At 50.0% G+C, this 14,171-nt stretch overlaps 1 protein-coding gene across 1 annotated transcript in view; it reads right to left on the reverse strand.

Moving 5' to 3' along the window:
* Positions 1 to 14,171, reverse strand: part of LOC116967005 (alpha-2-macroglobulin-like protein 1) — a 107,722-nt gene that overhangs the window by 76,519 nt on the left and 17,032 nt on the right. Inside the window, 4 exon segments of the mRNA XM_033013426.1 lie at positions 2,492 to 2,576; positions 11,177 to 11,342; positions 12,619 to 12,639; positions 13,218 to 13,270. Of these exon segments, the coding sequence (XP_032869317.1) occupies positions 2,492 to 2,576; positions 11,177 to 11,342; positions 12,619 to 12,639; positions 13,218 to 13,270 (325 nt within the window).

The raw sequence follows: 14,171 nt of genomic DNA on the forward strand, positions 1-14,171 counted from the left end.
CATTGGAGGAGTTGACTGGTGCCCTGTACCAGCCCAGGAGGGGCAAGCCCAGGCTAGATGGGCTGACTGTAGAGTTTGTTCGAGCATTCTGGGATGTCCTATGGGGAGATTACACAAAGGCCCTGGTGGAGAGCCTGGTGACCGGGGAGATGCCCCTCTCGTGGCGTAGGGCAGCCATTGTCCTGCTGCCAAGAAGGGCGATCTCTGCCTGTTGAAGAACTGCCGCCCAGTCTCTCCTCTGTACAGAGTATAAAGTTGTTGCACGGGTGATGGCAAATCGCCTGGGTTCCGTGTTTTCCCAACTCATCCACCCGGACCAGTCCTACACAATCACTGTCCAATCCATTCAAGATAACATCCACCTGGTAAGGGTCCTAATCCATCTATCCCAGGAGGCTTTTCTGTCCCTTGATCAGGAGAAGACATTCTGACAGGGTAGATCATGACTACATTCTCGGGACGCTGCAGGTGTTTGGATTTGGACCACATGTTGTGGCCTGGCTCCGGCTTTTGTACGCCGCAGCGGAGTGTCTCGGAAAGGTGAACGGTTCGTTGTTGGCACCCTTTCATTTTGGGAGTGGGGTACGCCAGGGGTGTCCCATGTCTGGTCAGTTGTACGCGGTCTGTGTGGAGTCGTTCCTGTGTCTTTAGAGGCGGTTGACAGGCCTGGCTCTCACGGGACCAGGGGGTGGAGGTGGTTCTCTCGGCCTATGCCGAGGATGTACTCCATACGTTCACTGACCCTGTTGATTTGAGAATGATGTGTGATTGGCAGCAGGTTTTCTCAGCCGCATCCTGCGCTAGGATCAACTGGAGTAAGTGTTCCGGACTTTTAGTGGGTCAGTGGCAGGTGGGTTCACTGCTGGAGGAGATGACATCTTATGCGTGGAGCACCACGCACTGCCCCTATCTGGGAGTCCACCTGAGTCCCACTGAGGATGCTTGGCAGGCGAGCTGGCAGGAGCTGGAGACGAAAGTCATCGGCCGGCTGGTGCGCTGGTCAGGCTTTCTCATTGTGTTTGTGCATGGTGGCCTCCATGTTATGGTACCAGCTGGCCACTCTTGTCCCGCCCTCTACCTTTGTTACCACGATATAGAAGAGGTTAGTGAGTAACTTTTGGGGAGAAAAGAAGCACTGGGTTTCCGCACCGGTCCTGAGTCTCCATTTGAGGAGGGCGGCCAGTCCTTGGTATGTGTGTGTACCCAGGTGGCGGTTCTCCGTCTCAGGACCCTGCGGAGGTACATTTACACAAAGCACCCTCCTAGATGGCAGGTTCTGGTCACATATTTTTTCCGCCAAGGCAGGTGCCTAGAGGGGGGTTCGCTGTTCCCGGTGGTGAGATTCAGTCGACACGCCACACGGGATCTGCCCAGCTTCTACCGTGATGTTTTAAGAGTTAGGAATCTGATCATCAGGGGGAGGGGAGTGTTGTAACTGCGAGGGTGACCGATCCTCACCCTGATATGGTGGGTGTCGAGGAGAGGTGCGTGCTCGGGACGATTCCGACCGAGCTTACTCCCGAACTGACGGAATTACTCATTGGGCCCAGGACCCGGAATCTTTCCCGGGAGCCGGCCCTACACAACACGAGCCGCATTTCCGTGATGCCCAGCGTGCCGTTCCATGAAGCGGAGAGACGCTTACTGTACAGGTTGCTCCTGCACACTCTACACTTCCTCGCCCTTGTCTTCCATCCAGACATGCCCTGGCGGTCCGTGTTACCACATGACGGCAGGATCGGTTCCCAGTGGAGTTCTCTCTATAAGGGAGTCCAGCCCCTTTACATTGAGGACCTGGGGTGGAGAGTGTTGCACAAGAGGCGTGGTCTGTAATAAATATTTAAGTTGGTACACGGACTCACCAACCACCCATAACTTCTGCGGCGAGGAAGAGATCGTATTCCACATCTGTATGGGGTGTGAGAGGTTGCAGCCCCTGTATGAGTATTTGAAGGGGCTGTTTTTCAAGATTTGGTTGCATTTTAATCCCACGATTCTGGTATTTGGGCACAAGGCAGGGAGTAGGGAGGGTCGATCGGGAGGGTCTCCCGGGCCTGGCCAAGATGGACATTCGCGGATCCAGGCAGTGGGTGGTCGATGGTCACACTAGAGTCGGCTGTATACCCCTCTTCTGGGCCTACGTCTGTGCTCACGTGTCCCTGGAGAGGGAACCAGGGAGACTCTAGAGGCCTTCTGTGAATGCTGGTCGCCGCAGAGGGTCGAGTGCATTATAGATACAGAAGCCACTATTGTATTATAATGATTGCCTGATGCAATGTGACATTTGAACATTTTTGCACCTTCTGATACACTGCAAAATGCAATTATTGAATAAACTCCTTGGAAGGAAAAAAAGAGTGAAGCTCCCTCTGCATGGTCCCATCACACACTCCCGTGATCTGACACAGAGTGAGTCTCCCTTCGCACTGTCCCCTCACACACCTGAGCTGACTATGTTGAGGCTCAGAATTGAAAGCAGACGCCTGTTTACCTGCCACACACTTTGATGGGAATTGTTGTGTCTAGGATGGTGATTTGTTCGGGAAGATGAACCTTCAGTTCAAACTTGGGCAGCACTGCAAAACAGAGGGAGAAGGTCAGTGAAGCTGCATCCCCTCCCCAACGCGGTCCCCCACCCACCACCCTCACAATCCCTGCAAACCCTTCCCTCCCGTCCTGCCTCCCTCCCTCCAGTTTCAGCTCCCCGACACCCATCCACTCCTCCTCCAGAGACCCTTCAATGGTCCACGTCCCAAACTCTGCCCCTGCTCCTCATTCCACCTGGGAACTCTGTCCGCCTGTCCCAAACTCCCCTCCTGGGACACGGACAAGAAGGAGGTTTCTCAGTCAGATCGGATCCCCGTAACCTTTGACTTGACTGTAGGCAGCTGGGATCAAACATCCTTGGCCGTCGGGCCTTTATCTTCTCACGTCTCCGAAATATCCACCGGCTTCACCTCCTCCAGGGAGAAGGCACCAGTGCTTCATGGGAAGAGATCTCCCCCCTTCCCATTGGCCCCCCATCTCACACGGGACGTCCCATGTTATCAATGGAGCCCCTCGCTCGAGGCTACCCCAGGAAAGAGAGCCTCCTTCCTCCTTCTCTTCCCTCTGGATATCAGAGGCAGGTCGAGAGACTCAAGCTCCTGGCCGGAAATATGTCCAACAATCTATCCTGTACTAACCACATCAACGCTCTGGCCAAGAAAGAAGACCAACATCTCGACTTCCTCAAAACACTTAGGAATTTCGGCAGGTCTCCAAACCCCTTCTCAACAGAAACACAAATTGGAAACACAACAGTATCTCATATTTCACTTGGGCAGATTACAGATTTGTGATTTATCTAACCAAGTAATCCCGGCATTCCCTCTCCCTCTATCCCTCCCCCACCCAAGTCTCACCAGAATAAAGATAAGAATTTATACACAGTTTATACGGCCTGTGCTTTGTTCGCTTTTTCTTTTTCGCGAATCTCCTTTGAGAAATCCCATGATTCCTTGCATTTTTCAGAATACTGAACTCGCTTAATGAGTCAGGAAAAAGGAGACTTGGGACAGGTATAAGCAGTTGGGATCGTGTATCCTTGCAGGAATTTCTAGAACTGAGGAGCATAGCTAAGGAAATTAGGACAAAGAGAGGGTAGGAAAGAGTGGCAGATAATATTAAGGAATATTCAAGGAGATTTTATGTACAAGAGAAGGAAATGAAGACTGGGGAACTTGGGACAGTTAATGGAAGTTGCTTGACAGCAGTCAAAGTTACAAAGTTTGCAACTTTGTCGGCACCAGAAACGTGGCGACCCTTTGTGTACTGCCTAGGAAGGTGAAGCCAGAGTATGATTGTATCAGGTTGTATGTAAAACAAAGAATTTTGCTGTATCGAGGTACATGTCAAAATAAAGTATCACTGAATCATTGACTCATTGTATTACGGTCGAGGAGGTGCTGAATGTCATAAGGCCTTTGAAGGTGGTTAAGGGCACTGTGTTCCAAGGACAATGAAAAGCTAGTGAAGAAAAATGCAGGAGATGTGGCAAAGATATATGAATCCTCGTTAGATAGGGGTAGGTGTCAGCAGGTGGGTAATTTTGTGCCTTTGTTAAGCAGGGTTGCAAGGAAAAGCCTTAGAATGCCAGGGAAAGCCAGTGAGCATAATGTTTGTGAAAGGTAGGCAAATTACTGGAGAGGCTTCAGAGGTTTTTTAATTAAGTCAAGAGTGTTTTATTGTCATATGTCTCGGAAGGGACAATGAAATTCTTACTTGCTACAGCACAACAGAATATGTGAAAATGTGCTGTCTTGTGCTGTCTTGTTTACGCTGCTAGAGGAAGGATATTGTTAAGCTGGAAACACCCAGTGAAGATTTACGAGGATGTTGCCAGGTCTGGAGGGCCTGAGCTGTAGGGAGAGGTTGAGCAGGCTAGGACTTTATTAATTTGAGTGCAGGAGGTTGAAGGGTGATCTAGAATTACACCTCTATAAAGATCATGAGGGGACACTGAACACAATGTTCCAAATCATGGTTAAGGCAGATGAAATCAGGGCATCGATAACTATGTACGACTGGGACGTTGTAGCTATTATGGAAACTTGACAAAACCGATCCTTTGGCCCAACTTGTCCCAGCTACACTAGTCCCAACTGCCTGCTTTTGGTCCAGATCCCTCCAAACCTGTATTATCCATGTCTAACAGTTTCTTAAACATTGGGATAGTCCCAGCATCAACTACCTCCACTGCAGCTTGTTCTATTCACCCACTACCCTTTGTGTGAAAAGGTTACCCCTCAGATTCCTATTAAAACTTCACCTAAAGCCTATGTCCTTTTGTACATGATTCACCTGCTCTGGGCATGAGACTCTGTGCATCTACCTGATCTATTCCTCTCAAGATTTTATACACCTCTATAAGATCACCCCTCATCCTCCTGTACTTCAAGGAATAGAGTCCCACCCTATTCAACCTCTCCCTATAGCTCAGACCCTCGAATCCTGGCAACATTCTCGTAAATGTTTCATGTATTTTGTGCTTTTATGACTGTTGGCAGATCAATTTCCCTCCTGGGATAAATAAAGTTTTATCGTATCGTAAATCTTCTCTGTACACTTCCTAGCTTGACAACGTCTTTCCTATAACATGGTGCCCAGAACTGCTAACCCTTGCTATGCATGTTCTCATCCAATCATTGATGTAGATGACAAACAGTAATGGACCCAGCACCGAACCCTGAGACACACCACTAGTCACAGGCCTCCAGTTCGAGAAGCAACCTTCCACTATCACCCTATGCTTCCTTCCACGAAGCCAATTTTCTATCCATTCTGCTATCCCTCCTTGAATCCCTTGCGGTTTAACCTTCCAGAGCAGCCTACCATGTGGAACCTTGTTGAATGCGTGACTGAAGTCCATATATACCACATCTACAACTTTGTTGTTATCTCCGGTTTGCTTCCAGTTCCTCGTGCTGGCGAGAGCAGGAACAGGGAGATACGGGACCTGAACGTGTGGCTGAGGAACTGGTGCACGGGGCAGGGATTTAGATTCTTAGATCACTGGGATCTGTTTTGGGGTAAGGGGGATCTGTACAAAAGGGACGGATTGCATCTTAACAGGTGTGGGACCAGCATTCTCGCAGGCAGGTTTGCCACTGCTACACGGGTGGTTTTAAACTGAATAAGGGGGGTGGGGTGTCGAATGGGATTGTGGAGGATGGAGTTAAAGGGAAAGGGTTTCTTAAATGTGTGAGCGTAGAGACAGAGGGGTGTAAAATGAGGGTAGAAGCAAGAGGTAGCAAGGTGAAAAGTAAAAGTGGCAGGCAGACAAAACCAGGGCAAAAATCAAAAAGGGCCACTTTTCAACATAATTGTATAAGGGGTAAGGGTGTTGTAAAAACAAGCCTGAAGGCTTTGTGTCTCAATGCAAGGAGCATTCGTAATAAGGTGGATGAGTTGAATGTGCAGATAGCTATTAATGACTATGATATCACGGGATCACGGAGGCATGGCTCCAGGGTGACCAAGGCTGGGAGCTGAACATCCAGGGATATTCAATATTCAGGAGGGATAGAGAGAAAGGAATAGGAGGTGGGGTAGCGTTGCTGATTAGAGAGGAGATTAACGCAATGGAAAGGAAGGACATTAGTTTGGAGGATGTGGATTCGGTATGGGTAGAGCTGCGAAACACTAAGGGGCAGAAAACGCTGGTGGGTGTTGTGTACAGGCCACCTAACAGTAGTAGTGAAGTTGGAGATGGTATCAAACAGGAAATTAGAAATGCGTGCGACAAAGGCAAAACCGTTATAGTGGGTGACTTCAATCTACATATAGATTGGGTGAATCAAATTGGCAGGGGTGCCGAGGAAGATGATTTCTTGGAATGTATGCGGGATAGTTATCTAAATCAACATGTAGAGGAACCAACGAGAGAGCAGGCTATTTTAGACTGGGTATTGAGTAATGAGGAAGGGTTAGTTAGCAGTCTTGTTGTACGTGCCCCCTTGGGCAAGAGTGACCATAATATGGTTGAGTTCTTCATTAGGATGGAGAGTGACATTGTTAATTCAGAAACAATGGTTCTGAACTTAAAGAAAGGTAACTTTGAGGGTATGAGACGTGAATTGGCCAAGATTGACTGGCAATTAATTCTAAAAGGGTTGACGGTGGATATGCAATGGAAGACATTTAAAGACTGCATGGATGAACTACAAAAATTGTTCATCCCAGTTTGGCAAAAGAATACATCAGGGAAGGTACACAAAATTGCTGGAGGAACTCAGCGGGTGCAGCAGCATCTATGGAGCGAAGGAAATAGGAGGAGAACTTCTTCAAAGTAGGCATACCTTGAAGAGATATCTCCATAGATGCTGCTGCACCCGCTGAGTTCCTCCAGCAATTTTGTGTACCTTCGATATTCCAGCATCTGCAGTTCCCTTTTGAACACTTTGTCTACTCCACTGCGATATCTCTTCAAGGTATGCCTACTTTGAACTCCATAGATGCTGCTGCACCCGCTGAGTTCCTCCAGCAATTTTGTGTACCTTCGATATTCCAGCATCTGCAGTTCCCTTTTGAACACATCAGGGAAGGTAGTACATCCGTGGATAACAAGGGAAACCAGGGATAGTATCAAAGCGAAGGATGATGCGAACAAATTAGCCAGAAAAAGCAGCATACTGGGAGAAATTCAGAGACCAGCAGAGGAGGACAAAGGGCTTAATTAGGAAAGGAAAAATAGATTATGAAAGAAAACTGGCAGGGAACATAAAAACTGACTGCAAAAGTTTTTATAGATATGTGAAAAGAAAGAGATTAGTTAAAACAAATGTAGGTCCCTTGCAGTCAGAAACAGGTGAGTTGATCATGGGGAACAAGGATATGGCGGACCAATTGAATAACTACTTTGGTTCCGTCTTCACTAAGGAAGACATAAATAATCTGCCGGAAATAGCAGGGGACCGCGGGTCAAAGGAGTTGGAGGAATTGAGTGAAATCCAGGTTAGCCGGGAAGTGGTGTTGGGTAAATTGAATGGATTAAAGGCCGATAAATCCCCAGGGCCAGATAGGCTGCATCCCAGAGTACTTAAGGAAGTAGCTCCAGAAATAGTGGATGCATTAGTAATAATCTTTCAAAACTCTTTAGATTCTGGAGTAGTTCCTGAGGATTGGCGGGTAGCAACGTAACCCCAGTTTTTAAGAAGGGAGGGAGAGAGAAAACGGGGAATTACAGACCAGTTAGTCTAACATCGGTAGTGGGAAAACTGCTAGTCAGTTATTAAAGATGGGATAGCAGCACATTTGGAAAGTGGTGAAATCATTGGACAAAGTCAGCATGGATTTACAAAAGGTAAATCATGTCTGACGAATCTTATAGAATTTTTCGAGGATGTAACTAGTAGCGTGGATAGGGGAGAACCAGTGGATGTGGTGTATCTGGACTTCCAGAAGGCTTTCGACAAGGTCCCACATAAGAGATTAGTATACAAACTTAAAGCACACGGCATTGGGGGTTCAGTATTGATGTGGATAGAGAACTGGCTGGCAAACAGGAAGCAAAGAGTAGGAGTAAACGGGTCCTTTTCACAATGGCAGGCAGTGACTAGTGGGGTACCGCAAGGCTCAGTGCTGGACCCCAGCTATTTACAATATATATTAATGATCTGGATGAGGGAATTGAAGGCAATATCTCCAAGTTTGCGGATGACACTAAGCTGGGGGGCAGTGTTAGCTGTGAGGAGGATGCTAGGAGACTGCAAGGTAACTTGGATAGGCTGGGTGAGTGGGCAAATGTTTGGCAGATGCAGTATAATGTGGATAAATGTGAGGTTATCCATTTTGGTGGCAAAAACAGGAAAGCAGACTATTATCTAAATGGTGGCCGACTAGGAAAAAGGGGAGATGCAGCGAGACCTGGGTGTCATGGTACACCAGTCATTGAAAGTAGGCATGCAGGTGCAGCAGGCAGTGAAGAAAGCGAATGGTATGTTAGCTTTCATAGCAAAAGGATTTGAGTATAGGAGCAGGGAGGTTCTACTGCAGTTGTACAGGGTCTTGGTGAGACCACACCTGGAGTATTGCGTACAGTTTTGGTCTCCAAATCTGAGGAAGGACATTATTGCCATAGAGGGAGTGCAGAGAAGGTTCACCAGACTGATTCCTGGGATGTCAGGACTGTCTTATGAAGAAAGACTGGATAGACTTGGTTTACACTCTCTAGAATTTAGGAGATTGAGAGGGGATCTTATAGAAACTTATAAAATTCTTAAGGGGTTGGACAGGCTAGATGCAGGAAGATTGCTCCCGATGTTGGGGAAGTCCAGGACAAGGGGTCACAGCTTAAGGATAAGGGGGAAATCCTTTAAAACCGAGAGGAGAAGAACTTTTTTCACACAGGGAGTGGTGAATCTCTGGAACTCTTTGCCACAGAGGGTAGTCGAGGCCAGTTAATTGGCTATATTTAAGAGGGAGTTAGATGTGGCCCTTGTGGCTAAGGGGATCAGAGGGTATGGAGAGAAGGCAGGTACGGGATACTGAGTTGGATGATCAGCCATGATCATATTGAATGGCGGTGCAGGCTCGAAGGGCCGAATGGCCTACTCCTGCACCTAATTTCTATGTTTCTATGTCCTCATTTATCTTTTTGATCACATCTTCAAATCAATCAGATTTGTGAGACACGACCTCCCACGTACAAAACTATGCTGACTATCCCTAATCAGCCCTTGCCATCTAAATGCCTGTAAATCCTTCGCTCAGAATACTCTCCTGTAACTTTCAGATGTTAATCTCACTAGCCTATAGATCCCAGCATTTTCCCTGCAGCCCTCCAGTCTTCCAGCACCTCTCCTGTATTTAAAGACGACTCATAAATTTCAACCAGGGCTCCCACAATTTTCTCTCTAGTTTCCCGCAATGTCCTCGGATATATCTGATCAGGCCCTGGAGATTTGTCTACCTTCCATCATGAAAGTAAAAGGATTTTCATAGCAAAAGGGTTTGAGATTTGAGTATAAGAGCAGGGAGGTTCTACTGCAGTTGTACGGGGTCTTGGTGAGACCACACCTGGAGTATTGCGTACAGTTTTGGTCTCCTAATCTGAGGAAGGACATTCTTGCCATAGAGGGAGTACAGAGAAGGTTCACCAGACTGATTCCTGGGATGTCAGGACTTCCATATGAAGAAAGACTGGATAGACTCAGCTTGTACTCGCTAGAATTTAGAAGATTGAGGAGGGATCTTATAGAAACTTACAAAATTCTTAAGGGGTTCGACACGCTAGATGCAGGAAGATTGTTCCCGATGTTGGGGAATTCCAGAACAAGGGGTCACAGTTTAAGGATAAGGAGGAAGTCTTGTAGGACCGAGATGAGAAAAACTATTTCACACAGAGAGTGGTGAATCTCTGGAATTCTCTGCCACAGAAGGTAGTTGAGGCCAGTTCATTGGCTATATTTAAGAGGGAGTTAGATGTGGCCCTTGTGGCTAAGGGGATCAGGGGGTATGGAGAGAAGGCAGGTACGGGATACTGAGTTGGATGATCAGCCATGATCATAGTGAATGGCGGTCCAGGCTCGAAGGGCCGAATGACCTACTCCTGCACCTATTTTCTATGTTTCTATGTACCTTCGGCACCTCTTCAACGGTAACACTGACTGCTGTCAAGACTGCTCTCACCTCAGAGGGTGGTGAATCTGTGGAATTCTTTGCCACAGAAGGCTGTGGAGGCTAAGGCCAGATATTTCCAAGGTAGTGATTGATAGATTCTTCATTAGTACGGGTATCCAGGGTTATGGGGAGAAGGCAGGAGAATGGGGTGAAGAGGAAAAGATAGATAAGCCATGATTGAATCGTAGAGTAGACTTGATGGGCGCAATGGCCTAATTCTGCTATCACATAGATACATGGAAAATAGGTGCAGGAGTAGACCATTCGGCCCTTCGAGCCAGCACCGCCATTCAATGTGATCATGGATGATCATCCTCAATCAGTATCCCATTAGCTCTATCTAACTCTCTTTAGAATGCATCCAGTGAATCTGCCTCAACTACCTTCTGAGGCAGAGAATTCCACAAATTCACAATTCTCTGGGTGAAAACACTTTTCCTCATCTCAGTTCTAAATGGCCTACCCCTTATTCTTAAACGGTGGCCTCTGGTTCTGGACTCCCTCAACATCTGGAACATGTTTCCTGCATCTAGCGTGTCCAATCCCTTAATAATTTTATATGTTTCTATCAGATGCCCTCTCATCCTTCTAAATTCCAGTGAATACAAGCCCAGTCATTCAATTCTTTCATCATATGACAGTCCCGCCGTCCTGAGAATTAGCCTGGTGAACCTACACTGCACACCATCAATAGCAATAATTTCTTCAAATTAGGAGACCAAAACTGCACTTATGAACTTATGACCTTTGGTCATCATCGGTCAGGGCATTGAGCGTAGAAGTTGAAAAGTTAGAGAGGAGAGGAGGGAGTAAGCAGGGAGGGTGCAGGGAGCGGTGAGAGAGGAGCATGTACCCGGACCCTGGTGATGAACAGTTACAGTCTGGTCCATTCCAAACGTCCTGCCATTGATCCCACTGCTGCTTCCCTGTACCAGCAGAATGCAGGGATATGCGGAGGGGGTGAATGGGGAGAGGGAGAGGGAGATGTCTGGATCCCGTGGCCGGGATTGCTCACCGTATTCCTCCACGGTGAAGCTGTGGGTCACTTTCCTGCTGGACGTCTGCACTTGGATCGTGTACGAGCCCTTCGGGGAGTCGGGAATCAGGTCGAAGCTGAGATCCACGATCCCCTGCCTGCCCTCCACGCCCAGCCACTGGCCAATCCGATACTGCTCAATGTCCTGAGGATCACAACATCTCCAGCAGTTCACTCCCCCTCTCTTAATAGTCTCTCCCTCATCACTCACTATCCTTCCCATCTCTCTCTCTCTCCCGCTCATCACTGCCTATTCTCCCTCTTTCCTCCCTCGCTCTCCCTCCTCCGCTTCTCCCTCCCACCCTCTCACCCCTTCCGTTCCCTCTCACTCTCTCTGCTTCTATTTCGCCTATTCTCTCTTTCAATGCCTCCTTCTGCGTATCTCTCTCACTTAAGGGCATGCCCCACCAGCATGCGATTGCATGCGTCTAATGCGACCAAACGTGGTCGCTTGAGGCGTACGGCCCCACGTGGCCGGTCCCGACATCGCGCGGGCTCCAAAAATCTTGCACTGTCTGAAAATTCAGCGCGCCAACCGCCTGTCGGCTCGCAGGCGCATTGAGGGCGTACGCAGCGTCTCGACGGGCGTACGCAGCGTCTTGACATCGTACACAGCGTGCCGTTGCATGATGACGTCAGATCCCGACGCGGTACGCGTCCAAATTTAGCCGATCCGCCTCCTGCCCAGCTGATTGGTGAGTATGATGTCGGGACCAGCCCAGCCCCAGCCCAACTCCATGCGCCTCTGCGGTTCGAAGTGGGACTGGCCCCGCAAGGCCGTACGCCTCAAGCGACCACGTTTGGTCGCGCTAGACGCATGCAATCACATGCTGGTGGGACAAGCCCTTTAATCTCACTCCTGCTTGTAACTATCCTTCACCGCCCCTCCCACAGCGCAGCGCTCCTTCACCGCCCCTCCCACAGCGCAGCACTCTCTCACCGCCCCTCCCACATTGCAGCGCTCCTTCACCACCCCTCCCACAGCGCAGCACTCTCTCACCGACCCTCCCACAGTGCAGCGCTCACTCAGTACCGCACTATCTGCCCAGGGGCCAACATGCCAGGCATCGTAGAGCTGCTGCCCCCAGAGGGGCCACTGCCCACCCCCACCCCCATGCATCAGCCCCAGCTGCATCGGTGCAGTGGAGGAGCCCGGAAGTGGAGCATGGTCTCCGCTCCCCTCTGTCGGTCCAGGGATTTGGCTCCGCCGTGGGGCCGAACTCCGCCCCTGGGACCAGCCACCGTGCGACCGGCCTCCGCCGTGGGACCCGCCTCCGCCCCCAGGACCCGTCTCCTCCGTGGGACTGGCCTCGGCCCCAGGGACCGGCGGGCTCGTGGACCGTGGACCGGGGCTCGGAGCCCAGGCTGGATCTGGGGCGATCCTGCGTTGCCGTCCCCCGCAGTCCATCACAGACACTCACCATGAGGGTTATCAGCGGGTACTGGGGATAGAAAGAGAAGGCAGTCAGTGGGGGCACAGCACAGCTGAGAGCCCTTAAAACAGTCTCCTGCACGCACGGGGAGGGGGCAGGACAGGGTAGGGGTGAGGGGGAACAGGAGCGGCTGGAGGGGAGGGGGGAAAGTCGAGCTGGAGAGGAAGGTAGGTGAGGGGAGGGGGAGACCGAGGAGGTGAAGGGGGAGATAGGAGCATTGTGGGGGTAGGAGCAAGCAGAGAGGGGCTGGGATTGGGTGAGAGTTCCAGGGAGGGGCAGGAAGGTCTATGGAATTGATCTGGGTGGGGAGGGTATCTTTGGGGTTGGGGTCGGGGAGATATGGGGCAGAAGTATCCATTGAGGGAGGGTCCAGAGAGGGGGTTATAGAGGAGGAGAGTCTGGGCGAGTGTGGTGTGGAGTGGTGAAGGATACTGCGGGGGGGGGGGTGGGGTTGGGAGAGAGGAGGCTGTGATCTGGGGATGGAATATCCTGGGTTCGGGGGAGGGGATCTGGGGGATGGAGGGTCATTGGCGAGGGAGTTTGGGGAGAGGGTGATCTGGGGCAGGGATGTGGAGGGGTCACCTCACCTTCTCCACGGTTGGCTGGAAGTCCTGGTCCAATGACACCACCCGGAACCGCACTGGGGGATGAGAGGCACAGTCAGATACCTTGACAATGCCCCAGGAGGTGAGGGAGGGTGAACTTTCACTTCCTGTAGCCTGAGGGCAGGGGGAGGTTAATATGGAGCAGTACAGCACAGGAACAGGCCCTTTGGCCCACAATATCTTGCCCTGCACACCTCCGTGAAACTTGCCCCCTCTCACCCTTTAGCTGCGCCCTCTAGTGTTGATGAAGTGGACGTTCGCACCCTGGGATAAAGGTTCTGACTGTCTTTCCCGTCTATGGCAGGTTTTGGGTAGGGAGAGAGGAGGTCGTTCGGCCCATCACTCACTGTCTGGTCAGCAACAACCAGTTTGCCTCAATGTTACCCTCAGTCTGTGTCTCGCGCCAAGTGAGGGGATGCAGTGAGACTGGGGCTGGGCACCAAGTCAAACCAACGCAGCAGCTGGACCTGCTGCCTCACAGCGCCAAAGACCCTTGTTCAATCATGACTTCAGCTGTTGTCTGTGTGGAGTTTGCACATTCTCCCCATGCCCGCGTGGGTTTCCTCCGGGTGCTCCAGATTCCTCCCTCAACCCAAAGACATGCTGGCTTGTTGGTTAATTGGCCTCTGTAAATTACTGCTAGTGTGCAGCGAATGGATGCGAAAGTTGAATAATATAGAACTAGTGTGAACTGGTGATCGATGGTCGGCGTGGACACATTTGGGGTGAACAGTGAACAGCCAGGCCCCGGGGACTGTAATAGACCAGGTTGATCAAGAAGTACAGGTACATTGTTCCTTGAAAGTGGCACCACGGGTAGATATGGTGATAATAAAGATTTCTGGTCTCCCTCAATCAGGACACTGGGTACAGAAGCAGTCAGTGGTGGATGTGGGGTGGTGTCAGTGTTTCCACTTTGAAGGAAATTACCTGAAA

This window comes from Amblyraja radiata, chromosome 38 (genome assembly GCF_010909765.2).
Source record: "Amblyraja radiata isolate CabotCenter1 chromosome 38, sAmbRad1.1.pri, whole genome shotgun sequence".
Lineage (NCBI taxonomy): Eukaryota > Metazoa > Chordata > Chondrichthyes > Rajiformes > Rajidae > Amblyraja > Amblyraja radiata.